At 46.3% G+C, this 21,182-nt stretch overlaps 1 protein-coding gene across 1 annotated transcript in view; it reads left to right on the top strand.

The window, feature by feature from the left end:
- LPA2 (low psii accumulation2) overlaps positions 1-20,402 on the top strand; it is a 28,956-nt gene extending 8,554 nt beyond the window's left edge. Inside the window, exon 2 of the mRNA XM_087394592.1 lies at positions 20,055-20,402. Coding sequence (XP_087250718.1) covers positions 20,055-20,191 — 137 coding nt within the window. The 3' untranslated portion in view covers positions 20,192-20,402. The remainder of the gene's footprint in view (positions 1-20,054) is intronic.
- Positions 20,403-21,182: the final 780 nt, after the last annotated feature.

The raw sequence follows: 21,182 nt of genomic DNA, 5'->3' as shown, positions 1-21,182 counted from the left end.
AGAGGTGTCAGTAAAGAGGCTCAAATGCAGTCGTTGAAGAGGTTCGAAGAAAGCTCGGTGAAGAGGCTGGAAGCGGGGCTCAAAATGAGCCACGAAGGTGGCTTAGAAAGGCCCAGAATAGGGCTGTAGGAGTACCCTAAAAGAGGGTTTTTTTTTTTTTTTGGAGCTTAGGACAACTAAGACACCTAGGGTGGTCTCAACTAAGCCAAACTGACTAAACCCAACCTTACCCAATCACTAACCTAACTAGACCTAACCAGACCTAAACTAACCTAACCAACCAAACCCAAGTAGCTAACCAACCCCCCTAAACCCTAGCTAACGGAACCTTAGGAAAGACTAAGGTTTTTTTTTCTTTGTGGTTGCGTTGTAGGCATGATAGACGACAGCGGCCTGGTGAGAGGGCGGAGAGAAAGGGCGACAGAAGCATGGCGACCAGGCGGAGCAAGGCAAAGGCGTAGGAGCGTTGGAGTGACGAAAAGGAAGGGGACGGCGATGCCACGAGCAAGATGCCACCGAGGTCGAGATGCCACGGACGACGACTTGTAGCTTGGGCCTGCTGGGTTTGCAGGGCTGCTTCTTTACGGGATGCCTGCAAAGGAAAAGGGGGCAACTAAAAGTTGAGCAGTGCATGAGCGTCGTTAGGTGCAAGCCACGAAGGGCGGATCTGTTAGAGGCACAGGCAGGTAGGTGGCAAGCCGGAATACCCTAGCTGAGGAGGAGCTCTCCGAAAACATTTGTCGTGGACTCTTCTCGGCTCCCCATACTGGTCATGGGCTTGTGGAATATGCGAGGATAGGCTTAGATAGGCACGTAGCAACTGGTATCGTTGGCCTTGCGTCTGTCAGCCGACGAGCTGGTGGTACCTTGCTGCGTCTGTCAGCCTACGAGCTGATTGTACCTTGCTGTATCTGTAGGCGTCTCAACGTACTGATTGCTATAATGCAGGGTTGGTGAAGCCAACGGAAGCAAGGTGCCAGAGAGCGGTGCTCTGATACCAATATAGTGAAGGGGGAAGGGGCAGATTTGGAGATGGGGAGAGAATAGCAGAAGGAAGGGGGAAGAAGGGGAAGGAGAGAGGAAGAGAGAGAAGAATGAGGGGATAGAGAGATAGAGAGAGGGAGAGAGAGAGAGTGTGAGCGTAGGCAGCAGGTAGCAGGAAGGAGGAGGGAGAGTAGATAGGATTAGATGTCACATCAAAAAGTCCCTTACAATCCTTTTGGGTTGACTTATATAGTCCCCCACAGTTCCCACATTTCCCCTACTATTCTCCCATCTATTTCCCCCTTAAAATCCATCTTTTTCCCACCTTCATTACACACCCACTCTTTGCAATGCGCTTTAGCAGTCCCTCTCTGCCGTCCAAACACTAGCATACCGAACCAAAATGATACTTGCTCCAATTCACTTCGAACATCAGCAAATAACTATAAAGAAAGTTCATGGAGATAAATAAGACAACACTGAAGACGAAAGATAGCTGAAGAAGAAATATATATCACCAAAGGAACTCAATACAAGAGAGAGATATCAGCGAAAGAAACTGTGGAGGGAGCGAACAGCAGTCCTCCAGAGCAGTCAACTGAAGTGGGCTCTGCACTAGCTCCACAAGTTGGAACTGAACCAGATCTGGGTCAGCAACCTATTGCCAGAAGAGCAAAGGTTTGCTGCAGATTTCCAAAGAAGGGCAGCAACAATAGAGGAGTAAGTTGATGCTGATCTGGAGCAGCTGCAGGAGAGGATGATGGAGCGGAAGCAGAGGAGGCAGAGAAGTTGCTGGAGCAGAGGCAGAGGAGATGCTGAAGAGGAGGCAGAGGAGGTAGAGATGCTGGAGAGGATGCAGGAGCAGAGGCAGAGGAGATGCTGAAGCGGAGGCAGAGGAGGCAGAGATGCTGGAGACGATGCAGGAGCAGAGGCAGAGGAGGCAGAGATGCTGGAGCGCAGGTGTGCAGCAGCATGTTCCAAAAGTGATGTGGTAGCCAGGGGCTACTGCCTTTTATAGGCCTGACCCGGTCGGCCAGTTCTGGTCGGCCAGTAATGGTTGGCCATTTTTGGCCTTTCTGGCCACTTGTTTGGCCCTGGCTTCTGCGTTTGGAGATTGCCTGGCTTAACACCTCCTCTGAATGTCCAAGTTCCAGGGGTAATCGGAAAAAAAAAAAAAGGGCTGATGAAGGAATAGATCACCCCTGGAACCATTTCCACTTCAGCATCTCCTCTGCCTCTGCTCCAGCAACTTCTCTGCCTCCTCTGCTTCCGCTCCATCATCCTCTCCTGCAGCTGCTTCAGATCAGCATCGACTTACTCCTTTATTGTTGCTGCCCTTCTTTGCAGATCTGCAGCAAACCTTTGCTCTTCTGGCAATAGGTTGCTGACCCAGATCTGGTTCAGTTCCAACTTGTGGAGCTAGTGCAGAGCCCACTTCAGTTGACTGCTCTGGACGACTGCTGTTCGCTTCCTCCACAGTTTCTTTCGCAGATATCTCTTCTCTTGTATTGAGTTCCTTTGGTGATATATATTTCTTCTTCAGCTATCTTTCGTCTTCAGTGTTGTCTTATTTATCTCCAAGAACTTTCTTTATATGGTATCAGAGCAGAGGCAGAGGAGATGCTGAAGCGGAGGCAGAGGAGGCAGAGATGCTGGAGAGGATGTAAGAGCAGAGGCAGAGATGCTGGAGCGCAGGTGTGCAGCAGCTTGTTCCAAAAGTGATGTGGTAGCCAGGGGGCTACTGCCTTTTATAGGCCTGACCCAGGAGGTCGGCCAGCTGGTGAGCGACCAGTTCTGGTCGGCTAGTAATGGTTGGCCATTTTTGGCCTTTCTGGCCACTTGTTTGGCCCTGGCTTCTGCGTTTGGAGATTGCCTGGCTTAACAATAACCTCGATCTAGACGGACGCCTGCAGAAGTCACCTCCTAGGTCCGAGCTCCGAAACACAATTGCTTTGATACCATGTCAAACGTTGCACATGTGGAAGCGTAAAACTCAAGACAGCAAGAGAGAGAGAGAGAGAGAAAGAAAGAAAGAAAGAAAGTTTATTAAAGTCTTTGGAAGACCGATGGGTCTATGAGACAGCGAAAAAACCTGAATACAATGAGATGTGGTAGTGGAGCTACTAAACGAGCATCCACACCAATGGAGAATGCAATAAAATGCAAAATGGCAATACTAAGTCCTAAGTACAGCATAGTCATATCTCGACTATATATATACATCAATCTCAGCATCATCGTTGGCATCACCATCATAACCATCATCATCATCATCGTCAGCAACAGAACATCAGGATGGATGAGGCTGTGGAAGCGGAGGCATGAGGTCAGCAATAGAGCGATGTCGCCCCCTCAAGGGTGCAGTCCTGGTACGTCTCCTGGTCATAGCTCTGCGTCTAACCAAGGCCACTGCGACCCTCGTCGGTAGGGCTCCGACCCTAAACAAGGAGGGGATGCCCCCAAGTGTGATTTGTGAGTCGACCCTCTGTCTGAGCTGTTGGGTCACAGGCTCCGGGTCGCAGTCATGTTGAGGTCTCGCCTCATGGGGGTCTATGTGATCTGCTTCTGTCTCCGTGCTCGGAGTATCCTATCTTAGTGTCTGAGCATCTCATGAATGAAACCAGCCAAACATCGCTGGTCTGGGTAGGAGAGGACACGAGCCAACATCCCAAGCCCCTCTGTCTCAACCTCTTGCATGTCACACAATGTGCATATGCACCTCTCCCTGGGTAACCGCTCTGCTCGGCCGGTCTCGATACGAAGTCTTGTTGAAAATGGGAGAGGGTGAGAGACACATGATTGGAGACAAGAGCTGATGTTGATTGATATCTTTACAACAAGTACATAGCCTCTTTTATAGGTTGGGCAAGCCTTATCTTCCCACACAGACACCTCATAGATGAGGTCACACACAAGAGAATCTAGATCCTATAATCTAGGTGAGGAATCACATCTACCGCATGAGGTGGCACAAGTGGCCTCAAGACTCTTCACACTCACACACCTATAGGACACGCCTAGGACTCTAGGACCACGCACACTAGGACCACACACACTAGGACTCCGATTCCAACAAACCCCCCTTTGGAGCTAGGGTGAGAAATTATGACATCATCCAGACTCAAGACTCTTCACACTCACACACCTATAGGACACGCCTAGGACTCTAGGACCACGCACACTAGGACCACACACACTAGGACTCCGATTCCAACAAACCCCCCTTTGGAGCTAGGGTGAGAAATTATGACATCATCCAGACTGTGCATCCCAAGCAATCTCAGAGGCTAACAGCTGAGCATAATTCAGAGGTTGAACCAAGCACTCTCATGGCTTCGGTGTCAACGTGATCAGAGACTCAAATGTGAGCATGGATGCATGACCAACTCATAGGTCTAGGGAGTACACCAACATCCTGGAACTCGGCCAGGCCTGATAAAGGAAAGACATAACAACCCCCCCTCTCTCCTAAACGGGTACATGGAAATAAGTGGAGCCTTTTATAGGACAAGGCACACAAAAAGACAAATTATTACATCATTTTAGGGGGACTACCCAAGGCAGAGTACCTAACACACATGACTCTAGAAAGCCCACTCTTCATCTATCACCTCATGGAGGGATAGACCAGAAATAGCAGCAGTGCAGGCTTGTTCCTCAAGTCCAGAAGGTGTAGCTTCATCGTCTTCGTCCTCGCTCTGCTCCGCAACCAGATTGGCATGTTCTTTGGCTTGTACCTTTGCCATTTTCTTGAAGCAACAATCCTCTAGATGGCCAAGTTTCTGACAGTAATTACATTTAAGAGGTTTTCCGTTCTTCTTGGGCTTATTCTTGAGAAAGAATGCTTTGCCAGATTCGAAGGAAGATTCTGCTTTCTCTGTAAGCCTACAGTCCTCATCAATGAGATGAGCTACCATATCCTTAAAGCTCATATTGCGGCTGACTCTTAGGACAGCAAGGATCTCATTGTACTTGGAAATGTCTTCAATACTGGAGAGAAGTACAACAACTTGATCATCATCTTCAACAATGGCTCGGATGGCAGATAATTGTTGGAGAATTGACCCAAGATTGCTCAAGTGTTCATTGAGGGTTTGAGTTTCCTTCATCTTGAGCTTGAAGAGTTTTTGTTTGAGAAATACTTTGAAATTATTGATCTTATTTCCAAACAAATTCTCTAACTTTTCCCAAACGTCGTTTGCTGTCTTATCAAAATCCACATGGTGGATAAGGTTGTCAGCTAAAGCTAGGCCAATGATAGCCATTGCTTTATCATTTTGGTTCTCCCACCAACTGATTCTAGCATCATCACCTTGGGGTTTTGGCTCCTTGCCATTGGTGATATTCCATATGCCTTCTCGCATAAGAAGAAGCCGGAGTTTTGTCTGCCAAGTTGGGAAATTGCTCCCTGAGAATTTCTCGATGAACAAGGAGTTGTTTATGCTTCCATTGGTGGGAAGGTCTAAGCTGTTATTACAGCCAGTGTCTAAATCCCTTACAGTGTTTACTCAAATTTCAAGAAAGGCCCAAATTTTACATGGTAGAAGCTTCAATTATGCCAAAGGAAGACATAGGACAGAAAAGCCCTAAATTTTTGGGTTAGGGTTGCTGCAAAAATTAGGGTTTGCAGAAAATTGGGGCTTTTCAAAATTTCCTAGAGCATAGTGTTCTAGCAACACTAGGGGAGCTTCAGATCATAAAAGCCCCAACAAATTCATCCAAAATGAGGCCAAAAATCGTCAAAAATGCAGAATGTCTCAGACGGACTGTTTGCTGGTCAATGGAGAGGCATAGGTCCGGGCTGATACGGGCTCTTGTACACTGATGCTGAGGCTAAAGAGCAATCGATGATGAGGCTTGGGTAGGAGCTCATGTGGAGAGGCGGACGAAGAAGATCAGAATCTCGCGACCTGTACTCAGGAGACCAGCCCAAGAGATACGCAGCAGAAGCGATGCAACTTCAAAGGATATGTCGGGCAGGTGACGAGTTGTTGCGCTCAACCAGAGATGGCGAGTAGGTGACAAGTTGTTGCGCTCAACCAGAGATGACGGGTTACGGTAGTACTTAGGATGCAGCGCCTGTCATGCGGGCGCCTATGTGCTCTGATGGTGGGTGCTGCAGCTCTACACGGACCTTCCTTGCTAAGGCTCGGGGTGTAGGTAGAAGCTCCGCAGGCAGTATGGCGGGCAGAATGGTGCACAAGCGCGCGTGGGTTCGGACCCCACAGCCTTCCCACGTACGGCGCCAGGGAAAATAGCGGAGAGGCGGCAACAACAAGGCGTGAGCAGATTGCGAGGGAGGCCAACTCAGATCTGGCGTGGCAGCGCAGGTGTGGCAGCGCAGCTCCTCGTTGATGACGCTCATCACCTCAAGGAGAGGAGGAAATTACAAGTAGCTACAAGGTGAGGAATGGGCAGAACGCTTCAAGGTGGCTCTGATACCAGCTGTTGAAAATGGGAGAGGGTGAGAGACACATGATTGGAGACAAGAGCTGAGGCACAATAGCTGATGTTGATTGATATCTTTACAACAAGTACATAGCCTCTTTTACAGGCGGGGCAAGCCTTATCTTCCCACACAGACACCTCATAGATGAGGTCACACACAAGAGAATCTAGATCCTATAATCTAGGTGAGGAATCACATCTACCACATGAGGTGGCACAAGTGGCCTCAAGACTCTTCACACACACACCTATAGGACAGTCCTAGGACTCTAGGACCACGCACACTAGGACCACACACACTAGGACTCCGATTCCAAGAAGTCTGTGTGAAGAGACCCGGAATTGCCCAAGGGATATCCTCAACGAGTGGGGTAGGTGAATCTACATGTATCCTGGTGGATCAATGAAACCCTTCGCTATGATATGTAAGAAGTGATCTCTGTAGAAGCCCAGCTTCACTAGAAGATCACTCGGGCTCAACCAAGTCGTGAATGTGTGTAGCTGTAGTAGATCCTCACGGATAACTTGGTTGACCTTGTGTGATAGGAGGGGAGAGAAAGGAGCATCCATGCTGGACTGGAAAGGGGGTAGTCTGTCCATGTGGAGCAATAATCCTGCAAACCATCTCTCTATGCGTGCATACCAACACCTCTGATCCCTTGCTGCAAGTGCTATAGAAGAGGACAGTGCTAGCCATGGTATCTTGCTACACCCAGATGTGTAATCCCCATACTCCCTAACTCGATACAGATATGTAATGACTTGAAATGCAGCATCTAGCTATAATGGGGGTGACCCAAACTCCGCCCGAATGATCTGGTGAGGGACGGATGGCTTACCACGGATCATCCGTGATAACATGAGAACCTGTAGCCGCTCCACCCTGGCCCACTCTATATCCGACAAATCTGGTCCCCAACATGGGCTGCCATACATCCCTGCAGGGCAGACTAGGAGTCAAAAAGCAACCCTTTAGAGAGAGAGAGAGAGAGAGAGAGAGAGAGAGGGTGCAACTCAGAGAGAGAGAGAGAGGGTGCACACACTGTGTGTGTGTGTGAGGAGGGGGGGTGGGGGGGATGAGACACGTCCATTGTTGAGGAAAGACCCTATAAATAGGTTGCCAAATGACCGAGCCAAGGTCAATCATCCGACCCAGATGACCCGCCCTAGGTCAGAGGTCGGCCGACCCTCAGGCGATTGACCAGACTAGGGTTAGCCAAACTTGGTGGCCTGGTTAGCCCCAGCCAGCTGACCCCAAGTCCTGAAAACAGCCCTTGATACAACCACAAACAGTCCCCACACATAGAGAAAACACGAATCTTGGCTAGGGCGGGTACACCCCCCTAGAAGCCCTCTCTCGTGCGATGCCCTAAATTCTAACAGAAATATCATTTTCTGAATCGCCTGCATGCTATAGCTACCAGGGAATGAGAACATTCTCGGAATGTCGTATGGAAACTTTTTGGGAGAGGGAACGTGGATCTAAAATGGGAATGGCTAGAAGTAGAGTGGACTCATGGAGTCGAAAGTGAAGGAAAGAGAGCCTAGAGAGGAAGTGGGAGTGGAAGAGTAGAGGCTAGGGGGAGTGAAGGATGCACTGCCAAAAATGGCATCTTGCGACTGTTTTACAGCCTGCGGGATGCCCTCCCAGGCACCAGATTTTGGAATGACAGGAAATGGCTTTCCAGAAAGGTTTGATAATGACATTCTTCCCAGCATCCTGGGATCTGCTCTGTCCACATGGCGTTTGAGGTATGTTCCAGATGTTGCTTGGGTCCCTATACTCTGGAATGGCATTCCCCTATTCTAGGAAGGGGGAACAGCATTCCTTGGTAACCTTACCACATGGCGGCACCATTGTTTCATGGCTGCATGTGGTCTGCATCTGATGACATGCCTCTCCGAGAAAAAGAGAGTTCTGTTCGATGAGTTTGATCGGGCCCGTGACTAACATCAATGTTTTTGCTCTCGAATCTGGTAGTATCTGGGACATCAATGTCAGTACGTGTGCTTCATCTCCACCTCATGCATGCGACAAAGGGTGCATAGTCTCAGATGTTTGTGGTGTCATTTGGCTGTAATCTCATTCCCTTCCTCTATCTGAAACCTTGTAGACGAGCTCTTGAGCTGATCCATGGTGATGCATGCCATGTGGGAGAGGTGGAGCTGTAGGAACCTCCATGCATGAACGAAGCCATCCCTGCTTAGGTGGAGCGAGCCATCTTGGTGGCCTGAGGCTATTTACTTGCCAGTGGGCATCTCCGATGACCTAATGAATCTTGTAGTCTGTCAGGCGCAAAAAGGAGCCTCTAGAGAATACTGATATGGATGTAGATCATCAATAGACACACAATGTAAAGGGAAGGCCCATAGGTGAAGTCAGAATTCAATTCTAGCCAACCTAGCAACCATCCAAGAGGATGTCTCAGAGCTTTGGGTGAGCTAGGAAGCATGCCAAGAGGCATGGAGATATAAGATAAGACAAGAAACAAATAAACCTCTTAACTGAAGTCAATTAAGCTCAAACATGACTTTAGAATAGGTCAATGTGTAGGACTACTCGCTAAGAGCCCATAGGTGAAGTCAAAATTCAATTCTGACCACTTTGAAATTCTAGGGTTTTGAGGTGACACGTTGCAAACTGACATGTGGCAGGCTGAGTTGGCAGCAAGGCCAGCTGGCCCAGCCACTTGGCCATGCATGAGGGGGTGGGTGGCATGCAAGATGACGTGTGTGGGGGCTCACCCACCACTTGGTGGGTTGGGAAAACTTGGCAACTTGGGCAAGGGGGTGGGTTGGGCCTATAAAAGAAGGCCCACCGTCCCTCATTCCACACAAGTACCACATCCATTTTCTGTCCCTCCTCCCTCCTTGGTGCAGCAGCCCTCCTCCCTTTCCCATCTTGGTGCAGCCAGCCTCTTCTCAGGCCCTCTTGTGGTGCAACAGTCTTCTCTCTCTTTTGTCAGGCTTTCTTTCTCAGCAGCATTTGCTCTCTCTACAGTTTCAGCCCTCTCTCTCTGCAGAAATCCTCCTTCTCTTTTCACTTTTGGATCAGCAGCAACATCCTTTTCTCTGCCCCCTACGTGGAACAGCCAAAGCACTCTCTCTGTAGACCATTACTCACTCTATGATCTTCTTTCTCTAGAATGCAGCACTTTTCAGCAATTCCTACTCTCATTTTCGCATTGTGATTTCTCTTCTTAGAAATCTGGAATATGCTACTAATGTTGGATGAAGGTTGGATTACACATTCATCTTCCTTGCGGATTGTGGTGCCAGGGAGTCCGGTTCCCTCTAGTTCCAGCATTGAGTCATTCCTTGTGTAAGGCTCAATTTGAGCATCCCTTGTTTTTCTAGTTGTGTTTGAGTCCTCTCTCTCTCAAGAGCTTAAGTCAAAGTTTGGAAGGTGCATTGCACCTTGGTCTTGTATCTCCACTTGAGCAATAAAAGAGCGTGGATAAGGAGGGGGCCGTCTCGGCCCCTCAACTCGAGTGCAATCATTGAGTTTCTCTTATTGCTCTTTAAAGTTATCAAGAAATGCAAGCATTCTCATTCATGCAAACTCCAATCCAACTTGCATCCACGTGCATTGTGAGAATTTTGGAAAAACAGTCTTTAAAATCCTTTGTTGTTGAAAAGCATACAGTGGTTTCAAGGCTCAGGGATCTAGAGGGACCAAGGTGATAGTAGTACAACTTTTGGTAGGGATTGAGGACGTGGCAAACTGCAACATTTCTTGCATGTCTTGCAAGAATGTCTTTGCAGCATCATTTTGAATTCCCTTGAACCGCAACCATAACTGGTGACTTAGATTGAAACTCGTACAGAAGCATAAAAGGACTGTAACGAGTACTCGAATGCTTTGCACTGTTATGAACAAATTCTATCATGGGGAAATAATCTTCCCATGAAGACTGTGTCTTAGAAACATATTCCCGAAGCATATCTTCAACAACTTGGTTGACCTTCTCTATATTGCCATCAGATTGTGCAGGATCTAAGGAACTCATACATAGAGTAGTTTCCAACTTCTCAAAAACAAGTGTCCAGAAGTTACTTGTAAACTTTGAGTCCTTGTCAGTGACTATGTCAGAAGGCAAACCATATAGCCTAAACAAGTGGTCCACAAACTCATGAGCCAACTGAACAGTTGATATGGCCAGCTAGATTTAGATTTAGATACTCATTTGAAAGAGACTAAAATGAAATCGTTTAGACTTCACAAGCAGTTGTAGCTTGAATGAAGAGATTTGGACTACTTTTTGATTAGCCTTCTCCTTTAGTGCTAGCCTTCGTCATGGCTGAGTTTGCCCTTCACCTCCGAAGTGCCGACAGAAACTCAGTACGAAGACTTCGTATAAATGGATGCTCAAGTATGTGTGGGTGTGTGGATTTGTATGTGTGAGAGCATACTTTTATACTATGGTCCACACCCACTGTTGGGCGCTGATGACGTCAGTGGGGATGTCATAGTAGCTAGTCCCCGCTATGCGTGATGGAGTTTATGGTTTTCAATCTTATGAGTGACTCTCGTGAGATTGAAATTGCACTATGTTGTGTTTTTAGAGGATGAGTTTGGGAATGTTCCTGGATTCATCTAGGTATATGGTCGTTCTAGTAGGTAAAAATTAGAAATCTAGCCATTTTTGTCAGATGGTCCACTATGACCCAAATGGAGTCATGACCCTTGCGCGTTCTAGGTAAACCAGTAATAAAATCCACGGAAATACTTTCTCATTTATTATCGGAGATTTATTGGAGATATCATAGTCAAAGAGTGTATTAGTGTGTAGTACTAGGTGGTCTAGTACTAGTTTATGTGTGTGAGTCTTGTATGAGTGCCACGTGTCATCATGGGACTTATCCCATATGCACTAGGTGCTAGAGTGTGTGTGAGTAGCCTACATAAGGCTTGTACTTCACTTGTCTTGTCACACTTAATGAATGAATGAAAGCCTTTCATTATGTCTTCATTTGTGCATCATTTCCTCACACCCTAACTCTCTCTCTCTCTCTCTCTCTCTTCACCATGTTTCCAACATGGTATCAGAGCCACTTAGCCCTGCCATAGCCATAGCTGCCACGAGCTAACCCTAACCCTAAATCTGCTCAGCTGCCCTATTTTCGCCTCTGCTGCCTTCTCTTTTCTGCTGGCTTATCCCGCGTAGGGTTTCCGCACCACAGACCTCCATTGCTTCTCCTCTTGTAGTCGCCTTTGCCTCGCCTCTTCTTTTCTGCACATGCGCCCTCCATAGCTTGGTTTACACCCTGTTTTTTTCCTCCATAGCCAGCCGCCTTCATTCCTAGGTCCTCTTGGTAGCTTTCCTGCCTGCTGGTCGGGTCATTTACCCTTGCTGCTGCTGCCATCTTTGCTTCATAGTCAGCATCTCCAAGCGACTCCAGCCCTACAGCCGACCATCTGTCTGCCTCCAAGTGCTGCGTGGTGATCAGCCTCTTCAATTCGGAGCTTTTCCAGCCTCTCCATGTGCTGCTGTGTGCATTTTGGAGCAGACCAAGCCATTGGTTCTGCTACAGGCCTCTACAGCTGCATTACTTCAGTCGACTTTGCTTTCAGACCTGCCTGTGGAGTTTTTTGAGTGGTTCCAGCCTTCGACCAGCTGCTCCAGCAATCTCAAAGATAATTCCTCACCCGACTTGTCCAAGTGAGGACTGCTCGTGTTTTGGAGCCTTCTGCCAACCACCATATTTGCTGGCCTTTTCAGCTTATTGCACGCTTTTTGGAAGCCCTCTTTCATCATGACTTCCTTCTCTTCAAGTTCCCTACTCGTGGAGAAGTTCAAGGGGGAAGGCTTTCCCACGTGGCAAACCAAGATGCAACTATTGCTGATGCGTGAAGGAGTTTGGAATGTTGTTGAGGAAGAGCGTCTTGAGACAACCGATCAGCAACAATGCAAATTATGGAAGCAGATTGGCCAACTCTCTCATTCATCATGTGGACTTCAAGTCCATTGCTAAGGAGATTTGGGATCGCCTTGAGAACTTCTTTGGTAATAAAATCATCAACTCTAAAGTCTTCTTGAAGCTCAAATTTTATGATCTGAAAATGGAAGAGAGTGATGAGTTGAGTGATCATCTAGCCCGGTTTCAATCTCTTGTTCAACAACTCTCAAGTTTAAAGAGTGTTCCTAATGATGAAGATAAGATGGCCGTCCTTTTGAAGAGTATGCATGGCATTTCTCGCTTTGAGTACACTCTTGAGATCTTTCGTCTTGCCATTACCACATTTGATGATATGGTGGCCCTCCTCATTGAGAAGGATCTTCGCAATAAGGAAGCCGCTCTTCCCTCTCCTATTGATCATGCATTTGCTTCCACAAGCAAATGGAAGACCAACAAGAACATTATTTGCAGGTTTTGCAAAAGGAAAGGACACATTGAAGCCCATTGCTTCAAGAAGAAAGCACAGGAGCAAGAGAAGCATCATGCCAATCTTCTAGCTGAAGACGAAGCTGAACCTGAAGAGCCCCTAGAGGAGATACATGCAGCTACAATAGAGGTTCATGGCCTCTCTCTTGACGATGAGGATCCATTTGACCAAGGTTGGGCTTTCTAGGCCCCTATGCTATGCGTGTTTGTGTCGAGTCACATAAAGGTTCTCAGCCTTGAGTTGTCCCTCTAAATTGAATGTATTTGGAGTCAATAAGAGGTCCTCTGCCCTGGCCAAAAATGATTGTATTGTGTTTTACTTTGGTTGATGGTATTGACCACCCAGTTCAGAGTAAGGGGGGATGACGAGTGATGGTTTGCCCTTGTCAATCGCAAGCTGACTGAGAAGTCACTATCACACGAGAGGTGTTGGATAGTTGGACTTGCTCTTTGCAGTATTCCAATGGAGGGGGGATCGGTCTACTCTTCCGTGTTGGGTCTCACACCTCTTTGCTCTGAAGGGGGGTGTTGGAGATATCATAGTCAAAGAGTGTGTTAGTGTGTAGTACTAGGTGATCTAGTACTAGTTTATGTATGTGAGTCTTGTGTGAGTGCCACGTCTTTCAGTTCTTCCAGCTTTTTGTTGCTATGGATGAGAATGGGCATGGGTCCAAAGCGCAGACATTGAGAACAGATAGGGGGGGGATATATGTCAGATTCCTTCAAAGAATTCTTGAAGGAAAGAGGGATTATGCAATCAGTGTACAGCCTGTTAGATTAGGGTTGGTCACCTCCCCACTTGTGAGCCCCCAAATGAGGAGTGCATTGGTGGTGTGTACCTTGGGTTTATAGAGCATGATGGCTGCCATATGGGCAGTAGTTCAGACAAAGCAAAAGACGAGAGAAGAGAGAGTACCTAGCAATGGGGAGTCCCCATGGAGGGCAGATCTGGTAGAACAATGTGCAGATGCTGTCCACGGATGGAGAGGGTCAGATTGTGCAGCAAGTAATGACTGCAATGATGCAGGGAAGACGTCAGCCCCTGTACAGAAGGGTATAGCAGCAGCTACGGGCCTGTCTGAAGGAGATCCGGGGCCTGGAACAAGGCTGTACAGATGTGGAAGCAGGGCGGGATAGTGCCTCATATCAAGGCTGTTTGGAGATCATCCCGGGCCCAAAACAAGGGCTGGAACAGCCCAAGGCAAGGGGCTGACAAGTCAGCTGACGTGGGGTTTGGTTGGGCTGGTCCAAGCCAGCCAACCAGGCTGGCTTTTACAAGGAAAGGGGCTGAGCCCCAGTTGGCTATCCATTTGGCCCTGGTATGGCTGGCTGGTCGGTGTTTTGAAGGGCCCTTGGAGCCTATATAAGAGGAGCCATGTGGGCTCATAACTCATCACTTGGAGCAGCCTTCAGAGAGCAGCAAGGAGCAGCAGACCAGCAACTTTTTGGGCCTACATCCAGGAGGAGAAAAGTGGACTGGAGGGCTGCAGACTAAGCTTGGAGGAGCTCCCCACATAGGCTGACTACCCCAGCAGTAAGGTGGAGGGATCGTTGGACATATAGTCTATATAAGCTCAGAGGAGCAATGCGGGCTTGTCACTCCTCAGCAAATTTGTATCCCCTTTCTTGGTATTTTTCATTTACATTTCAATTTAATAGCATATTTTGCAAAAGTAGATGAAAGTTTTCCTGCAGTTTCAGTTAGGTCATGGGGGCTAGGTCTAGCTTTTGAGGGTGGACCCCCGTGCCTAGTGTTATGGGCTTTATTGACCCACGAGAGTGATGCCTTCTCTTTGAGAAAGGACTTCAGGAAATCACACCCCACCTGAGTACCCATCTTTGGGACCAATCAAATGCACGGATTGTAGACCGACCTAACAACCATCCAAGACAATTTCTCAAGGCTTTGGGTGTGAACCAAGAGGCATGCCAAGAGGCATGGAGATACAAGATAAGATGACAAAAAAATAAACCTCTTAACTGAGGTCAATTAAACTCAAACACGACTTTAGAATAGGTCAATGTGTAGGACTACTCGCCAGGAATCCATTGGTGAAGTCAGAATTCAATCTTGACCACTTTGAAATTTTAGGTGACATGGCAGCAAGGCCCAGCTGACCCAGCCACTTGGCCCTGCATGAGGGGGTGGGTGGCATGCAAGATAACGTGTGGGGGCTCACCCAGCACTTGGTGGTCTGGGAAGACTTGGCAACTTGGGCAAGGGGGTGGGCCGGGCCTATAAGAGAAGGCCCTCCCTCCCTCATTCCACACAAATCCCACGTCCATTTTCTGTCCCTCCTCCCTTCTTGGTGCAGCATCCCTCCTCCCTTCCCGATCTTGGTGCAGCCAGCCTCTTCTCAGGCCCTCTTGATGGTGCAGCAGTCTTCTCTTCTGCTAGGCTTTCTCTCTCTATAGCAACCATCTTCTCTCTCTATAGTTTCAGCCTTCTCTCTGTGCAGAAATCTCCTTCTCTTGTCACTTTTGGATCAGCAGCAGCATCCTTTTCTCAGCCCCCTACCTTGGAGCAGCCAAAGCACTCTCTCTGTAGACCATTACTCCACTCTAGGGTCTGCTCTCTCTAGACTGCAGTACCCTTCTCTGAGTTTTTCCTCTCTCTAGCCTCAGAATCCAGATCTTTTTCAGCAAGGGGAGCTGCAATTGCACCAAGGGCTCCGTCCTCAAAGGAGAAAGCATTAGAGAGGAGTTTGTATCTGAGCTTTTTGTTCGTTTTCAGCAATTCCTATTCTCATTTTCGCATTGTGATTTCTTTTCCTAGAAATCTAGAATATGCTACTCATGTTGGATGAAGTTTGAATACACAGGCATCTTCCTTGCGGATTGTGGTGCCTAAGGAGTCTGGTTCCCTCTAGGTCTATCATTGAGCCATTCCTTGTATAAAGCTCAATTTGAGCATCCCTTGTATTTTCAGTTGTGTCTGAGTGCTCTCTCTCTCAAGAGTTTTACTCAAGAGTTTATAAGGTGCAATTGCACCAAGGGCTCCATCCTCATAGGAGAAAGCATTAGACAGGAGTTTGTATATGAGCTTTTTGTTCGTTTTCAGCAATTCCTATTCTCATTTTCGCATTGTGATTTCTTTTCCTAGAAATCTAGAATATGCTACTCATGTTGGATGAAGTTTGAATGCACATGCATCTTCCTTGCGGATTGTGGTGCCTAAGGAGTCTGGTTCCCTCTAGGTCTATCATTGAGCCATTCCTTGTATAAAGCTCAATTTGAGCATCCCTTGTTTTTTCAGTTGAGTTTGTAAGGTGCATTGCACCTTGGTCTTGTATCTCCATTTGAACAATAAAAGAGCCTGGATAAAGGGGGGCCCATTTTGGCCCCTCAACTCGAGTGCAATCGTCGAATTTCTCTTATTGCTCGTTAAACTTATCAAGAAATGCAAGCATTCTCATTCATGCAATCTCCAATTCAACTTGCATCCATGTGCATTGTGAGAATTCTATAAAAACAGTCTTCAAAACACTTTGTTTGAATTGTTGAAAAGCAAGAGTGGTTTCATTGGTAGCAGAGCTTAGGTAGTGGTCCCATACTCTGTGTCTTTCGCTTGTTGAGTCCTTTCTTGTTCTCGATTGAGTCAAATCTGCCATCATGGCAACCCATGGTCATGATCCTCTTCGTAGTCTCCATGAATTGAGTTTTCTCATGTCCAATATAATTCAACAAATGCAAGTCCTGGAGAGTAACCATGAGGGAACCCACGAATGGGGACCCCAATCCCAAGGAAGAGGCCGTACAGACATCTATAACTCCAATTGGGAGGCTAAGTCATCCTTTGCCTCCCCTCCTCAACATAGAAATCGGCTCCGAAGTCCATCTTCTGCAGGGCACACAAGGAGAGGAAGATATGTTAAATATAGAGTACCCTTTGGAGATAATATCTTCAAGTCCAATGAGTACAAGGGAGAAGATCGGCCCAAAGTCTTGCTGGCTTGGATCCGAGATCTCGATTACTTCTTCGAAGGAGATGACTATGAAGAGAAGGCCAAACTCAAATTTGTGGCCTTGCATCTACAAGACTGTGCTTCACTTTGGTGGGCAACCATGACAAGTGTTGGACAGCAGGCCAACACTTAGAAGCGCTTCAAGAAGCAGTTGTTAAAGCACTTCTTGCCTAAAGAGTTCAAGAGGGACATGATGGTCGAATGGGACATACTCCGTCAACGACAAGAAGAGAAAGTTAGTATGTTGCTTGCTTTTGGGATACTTTGTTGAAAGCGATGATTTGATAGACTGTTTGGACGGAGCGAAGTATTTCACTAAGATTGATTTGCGAACCGGTTATCACCAAATCCTAGAACCACATTCCGAACTAGGTATGGCCACTACGAGTTTCTCGTATTACCTTTTGGTTGAACTCGTAGTGGCCATACCTAATTCGGAATGTGGTTCTATGTATGTCTTTAGCATAGATACGGATTTGGTGATAACCGGTTCGCAAATCAATAACTTCAACCAAAAGGTAATACAAGAAACTCGTAGTGGCCATACCTAGTTCGGAATGTGGTTCTATGTATGTCTTTAGCATAGACACAGATTTGGTGATAACCGGTTCGCAAATCAATCTTAGTGAAATACTTCACTCCGTCCAAACGGTCTATCAAATCATCGGAACGAGGAAGAGGGTATCAATTTTTAATTGTCACTTTATTCAATCGTTTATAATCTACACACATTCTCCACTAACCATCTTTCTTCTTTCTTAAGAGGACAGGTGCTCCCCAAGGTGATTTACTTGGGCGAATATAGTCCATATTTAAATAATCTTGTAGCTGTGAAGCTAACTCATCCTCCTCAAGCTAGCTCATCCTATAAGGTGGAATACTAATAGGTTGAGCCCCAGGTACTAAATCTATGTGATGGTCTACTGTCCGTTCTGGAGGTAAACCTTCCGGTAGTTGAGCAAGGAATACATCCATGAATCATCCAACAACGTTCTCAATTCACAGTGCTCAAACACGCTTAAATCATTTTTGTTATTAACAGAGACAACAAATGAAGAAAGCGGAATAGAAACACAGTGATACAGATCATAATGAGAAGTGTTTATTATATTCTGAAGCTGCATCGCAAATACAATAGGTCTCTGAGAAGAGGGGATATTATCACATTGAATACAAAATTAGGTGTCCTTATCCAAAAAAGAGAGTGTATGCTCTTTCCATCCAATCCAAATATCGTGGGTTTTAAACCACTCTATTCTGATTAACAAGTCCACATGTTCCAAGTGCATGACATAGCATGTAAGAGAAGCTTTGTAGTCTTGAATTCGGATAGAAAGTGTGTCGACCTTGCGATCCCAAAGCTACTTCCAAGCTAGAAGCTGCACCTCGTAGGTGTGATCGTTAGGTATCGTGGACAGCCCCATCCTCTGCGCAAGTTTGTAATTAACAAAATTGTGAGAGCTGCCCGGGTCAAAGAGAATGTGAACTCTTTGGTCCCTTACTTCTCCATAAACTTGGAAAAGGTCATGGGGGCCAAATAACGAATTATTAAAAGTGCAATTACAAGAAAGTGGACATGTAATGACATTTACAGAAATACATGTGATCAAAACTTGATTAGCTTCCTTAGCTTTGGTACCTTGTCCCACATGGAGCTTCGGTCCCGGCGCTTGCATTTGGTTCTTGCTCTTAGGACAATCATTCCGAATGTGGCCCCGCTCCTCGCAAATGAAGCAACTTCCTTCTTTCTTAACTTAAAGGTGCATAGGAAATGGGCACGACTATTCTTCGTTTGAGTCGAGTTCTTCTTGGAGGCGTTGCCTATAGACTTCAACTCCCCAGTACCAGTTGTAGACTGGAAGAACTTCCTCTTGTTCTTCCCACTCATGTCGGCAATAGTGGTTCCCTTTGCGTTGGCCATGGTATCATCATAGATACGCGCATAGTTCATGGCCTCTTGTAAAGTGGTATACTTATTCTTAATGTGAAGCTTGTACGAGTCAAGCAAACCATCCACAAAGAAACCTAACAAGGTAACTAGATCCATCTTTGTAGCTCTAGTCTGCAAATCACGAAACCTTTGAAGATAGGCCTCAAAAGTCAAGCTCATCTTGGACATATCGAGGGCCTTGAGCTTGCCTATGATATTGTAATCTTCCTCCTCCTCCAGAAACTCTTTCCTGAAGACCTCTTCGAATTCTATCCATGTTGCAGGCTTTGGTTGGAGTTCCTTCCACCATAATAAAGCCTTCCTTGACATATACCCTGTTGCAAGTTGCATCTTCTTTTCATCTGGGTAAGGGTGAAACTAGAAGTATACTTGCCACTTGTGCACCCAAGTGTCAACCACCTCCTTGGTACGGGACTTCTAATCTCCGAGATAAGGATCTGGAGTGATATTCGGACCTAACACTGAAGCCAAAGCATCCACATGCGTGAGCGCCTGAACGATGCTAGTCAAAAGTGAGAGTGAAGTCCCCAGCACTCCTGAAACCTCTAATCAGCAAGCAAACACAAGAACACACCAAACATGAGGATCTGAGCAAGCTGCCCACCACCCAACCATGACATCTATGGGATGCGACCCTGAATCAAGAGATGTCCCCTCTGAGCCACGAGCTGAGCTCCTGGCACGAACTCCCGACTAGATCCTAACCAGCTTGATGTCCCATACCACATGAGGTGGCACCTAGAGACATGGGATCTACTGCTGGGCCTTGGGCTACGCTAAGATGTAGGCGCGCGTCCGCGACTCAATCCAGGATCAGACCTAGCACCTGGGAACGAAACTTGCTCCCATCGGCTCTCTAAGAATTGAACCTCTGGGCCCCTTATATAGACTTGGGCCCAATGCACCAAAAATAGCGAAGACCTCTAACTAGTTCGTACCCTTGCCACTTAACCCGAGAATCAAGCCTGCCTAGCCCTAAGCCTCCCCAAGCTACCTGAGCTAGTCTTCGTACCTTAGTACACATTAGATACCAATCCATGCACACGACAGAAAACCAGGCTATGCACATTCTGGAGCATTGTTTTCCATTGCAAGGCACTCAAATACTTTTAAATAGTGCTTTCCCAGGGTAAAATTGTGTTCCTTCAAAGATGAGATCTAGATCAATGTGTTTGGCAAATGCTAGAAGTCTCTGTATAGTGGAATGATTCTTATGATCAGTGGAAGAATGCTTTGATATCTGGTTCCTCTTTCATCTATATTAATAGCATACCAGTTTTGATGAAAACGTTTCAAGCTTCTCATTGTGATTTGTGCAGGTCTTTTACCTGAGGAGTGGGATGATGTATTACTCAAGTATCTTTATCCATCCTTCACCCCCATTGTTGGAGTTTTCCTAGCTGGAGCTGTTGTCTATGGCTTGTATAAATCTTTTGAGGGTGGTGCAAAAAAGTGAACATTCACATTGAAATGCCAGTCATTTTCTGTACATTCCATATGTGACTTTCTCACCTGTTCAAGGTTGCTTGAAATCAAGCTACAATGCAGTTTCTATTGGGGATTTTTGATGCACAGATTGGTAGCGTACCAATGTATACTAACTTTTAGTGGGCTGTGAGCTTGAAGGTGATTATGAGACTGCTTTCAATGTTCAAGTTTTGATGTAATATAAAGAGGCAGTCAATAGAGCGAGCGAGAAAAAGCGAGCAAGTCCAAAAAAGCGAGCGACAATTAGTTGAAGTGGTTGGAAAATTAAGGAAGCAAAGAAAGAATCTAAGTTTTTTATAAAATAATTGCTTGAAGTACAAAGTATTCAAAAAGGTGGTTATGTGTCACAAAATTTATATTATGATGCACATAAGTTTTTTAGATGGTGCAAAAAGGCATGATATTCATCTAAATCATGCCTTGTCATTTGATTTGATATGTAACATTATGCCATTTATATTTTATAATCAAAAGATGCAAGGATGTTAAAAACTCATCTTTTGGGCCAAAACAATCTAATGTTGACATCTTGCCAAAATATAGGGATGTGAAAATGTCCTCTTTTGGGCCAAAACAGGGAGCGCGTTAACGCGCTCCCTGTTTTGGCCCAAAAGAGGACATTTTCACATCCCTGTATCTTTTGATTTACAAGTCCAAACAGGGTCATGTTACATATCAAATCAAATGGCAAGGCCTACTTTAGATGATTATCATGTCTTTGTGCACCATCTAGTAAAATTTAATGCACCAAAATATGATTTTGTGGTCAATTTGCTGCATTGTAAGATTAGTGGGAGGTAAGATTAAATCATTAGGGAAGGATATTTTTGCAGTAACAAAGAAACATGGGTTTTGTTCCAAGAGTGAACAGAGTTAAAAAAGCTAAGCATTTACATATGCATGGAATCTAGACTAATCCATGCAAGGAGTCCTTGGAAAGATGATCTCAATTACTCTAG

This window comes from Dipteris shenzhenensis, chromosome 23 (assembly GCF_047967505.1).
Source record: "Dipteris shenzhenensis isolate YYH24624 ecotype China chromosome 23, Dip_SZ_1.0, whole genome shotgun sequence".
NCBI classification, from domain to species: Eukaryota; Viridiplantae; Streptophyta; class Polypodiopsida; order Gleicheniales; family Dipteridaceae; genus Dipteris; species Dipteris shenzhenensis.
Note: the sequence above shows the minus strand (reverse complement) of the source record. Positions and strands in the feature narration are given on the sequence as shown.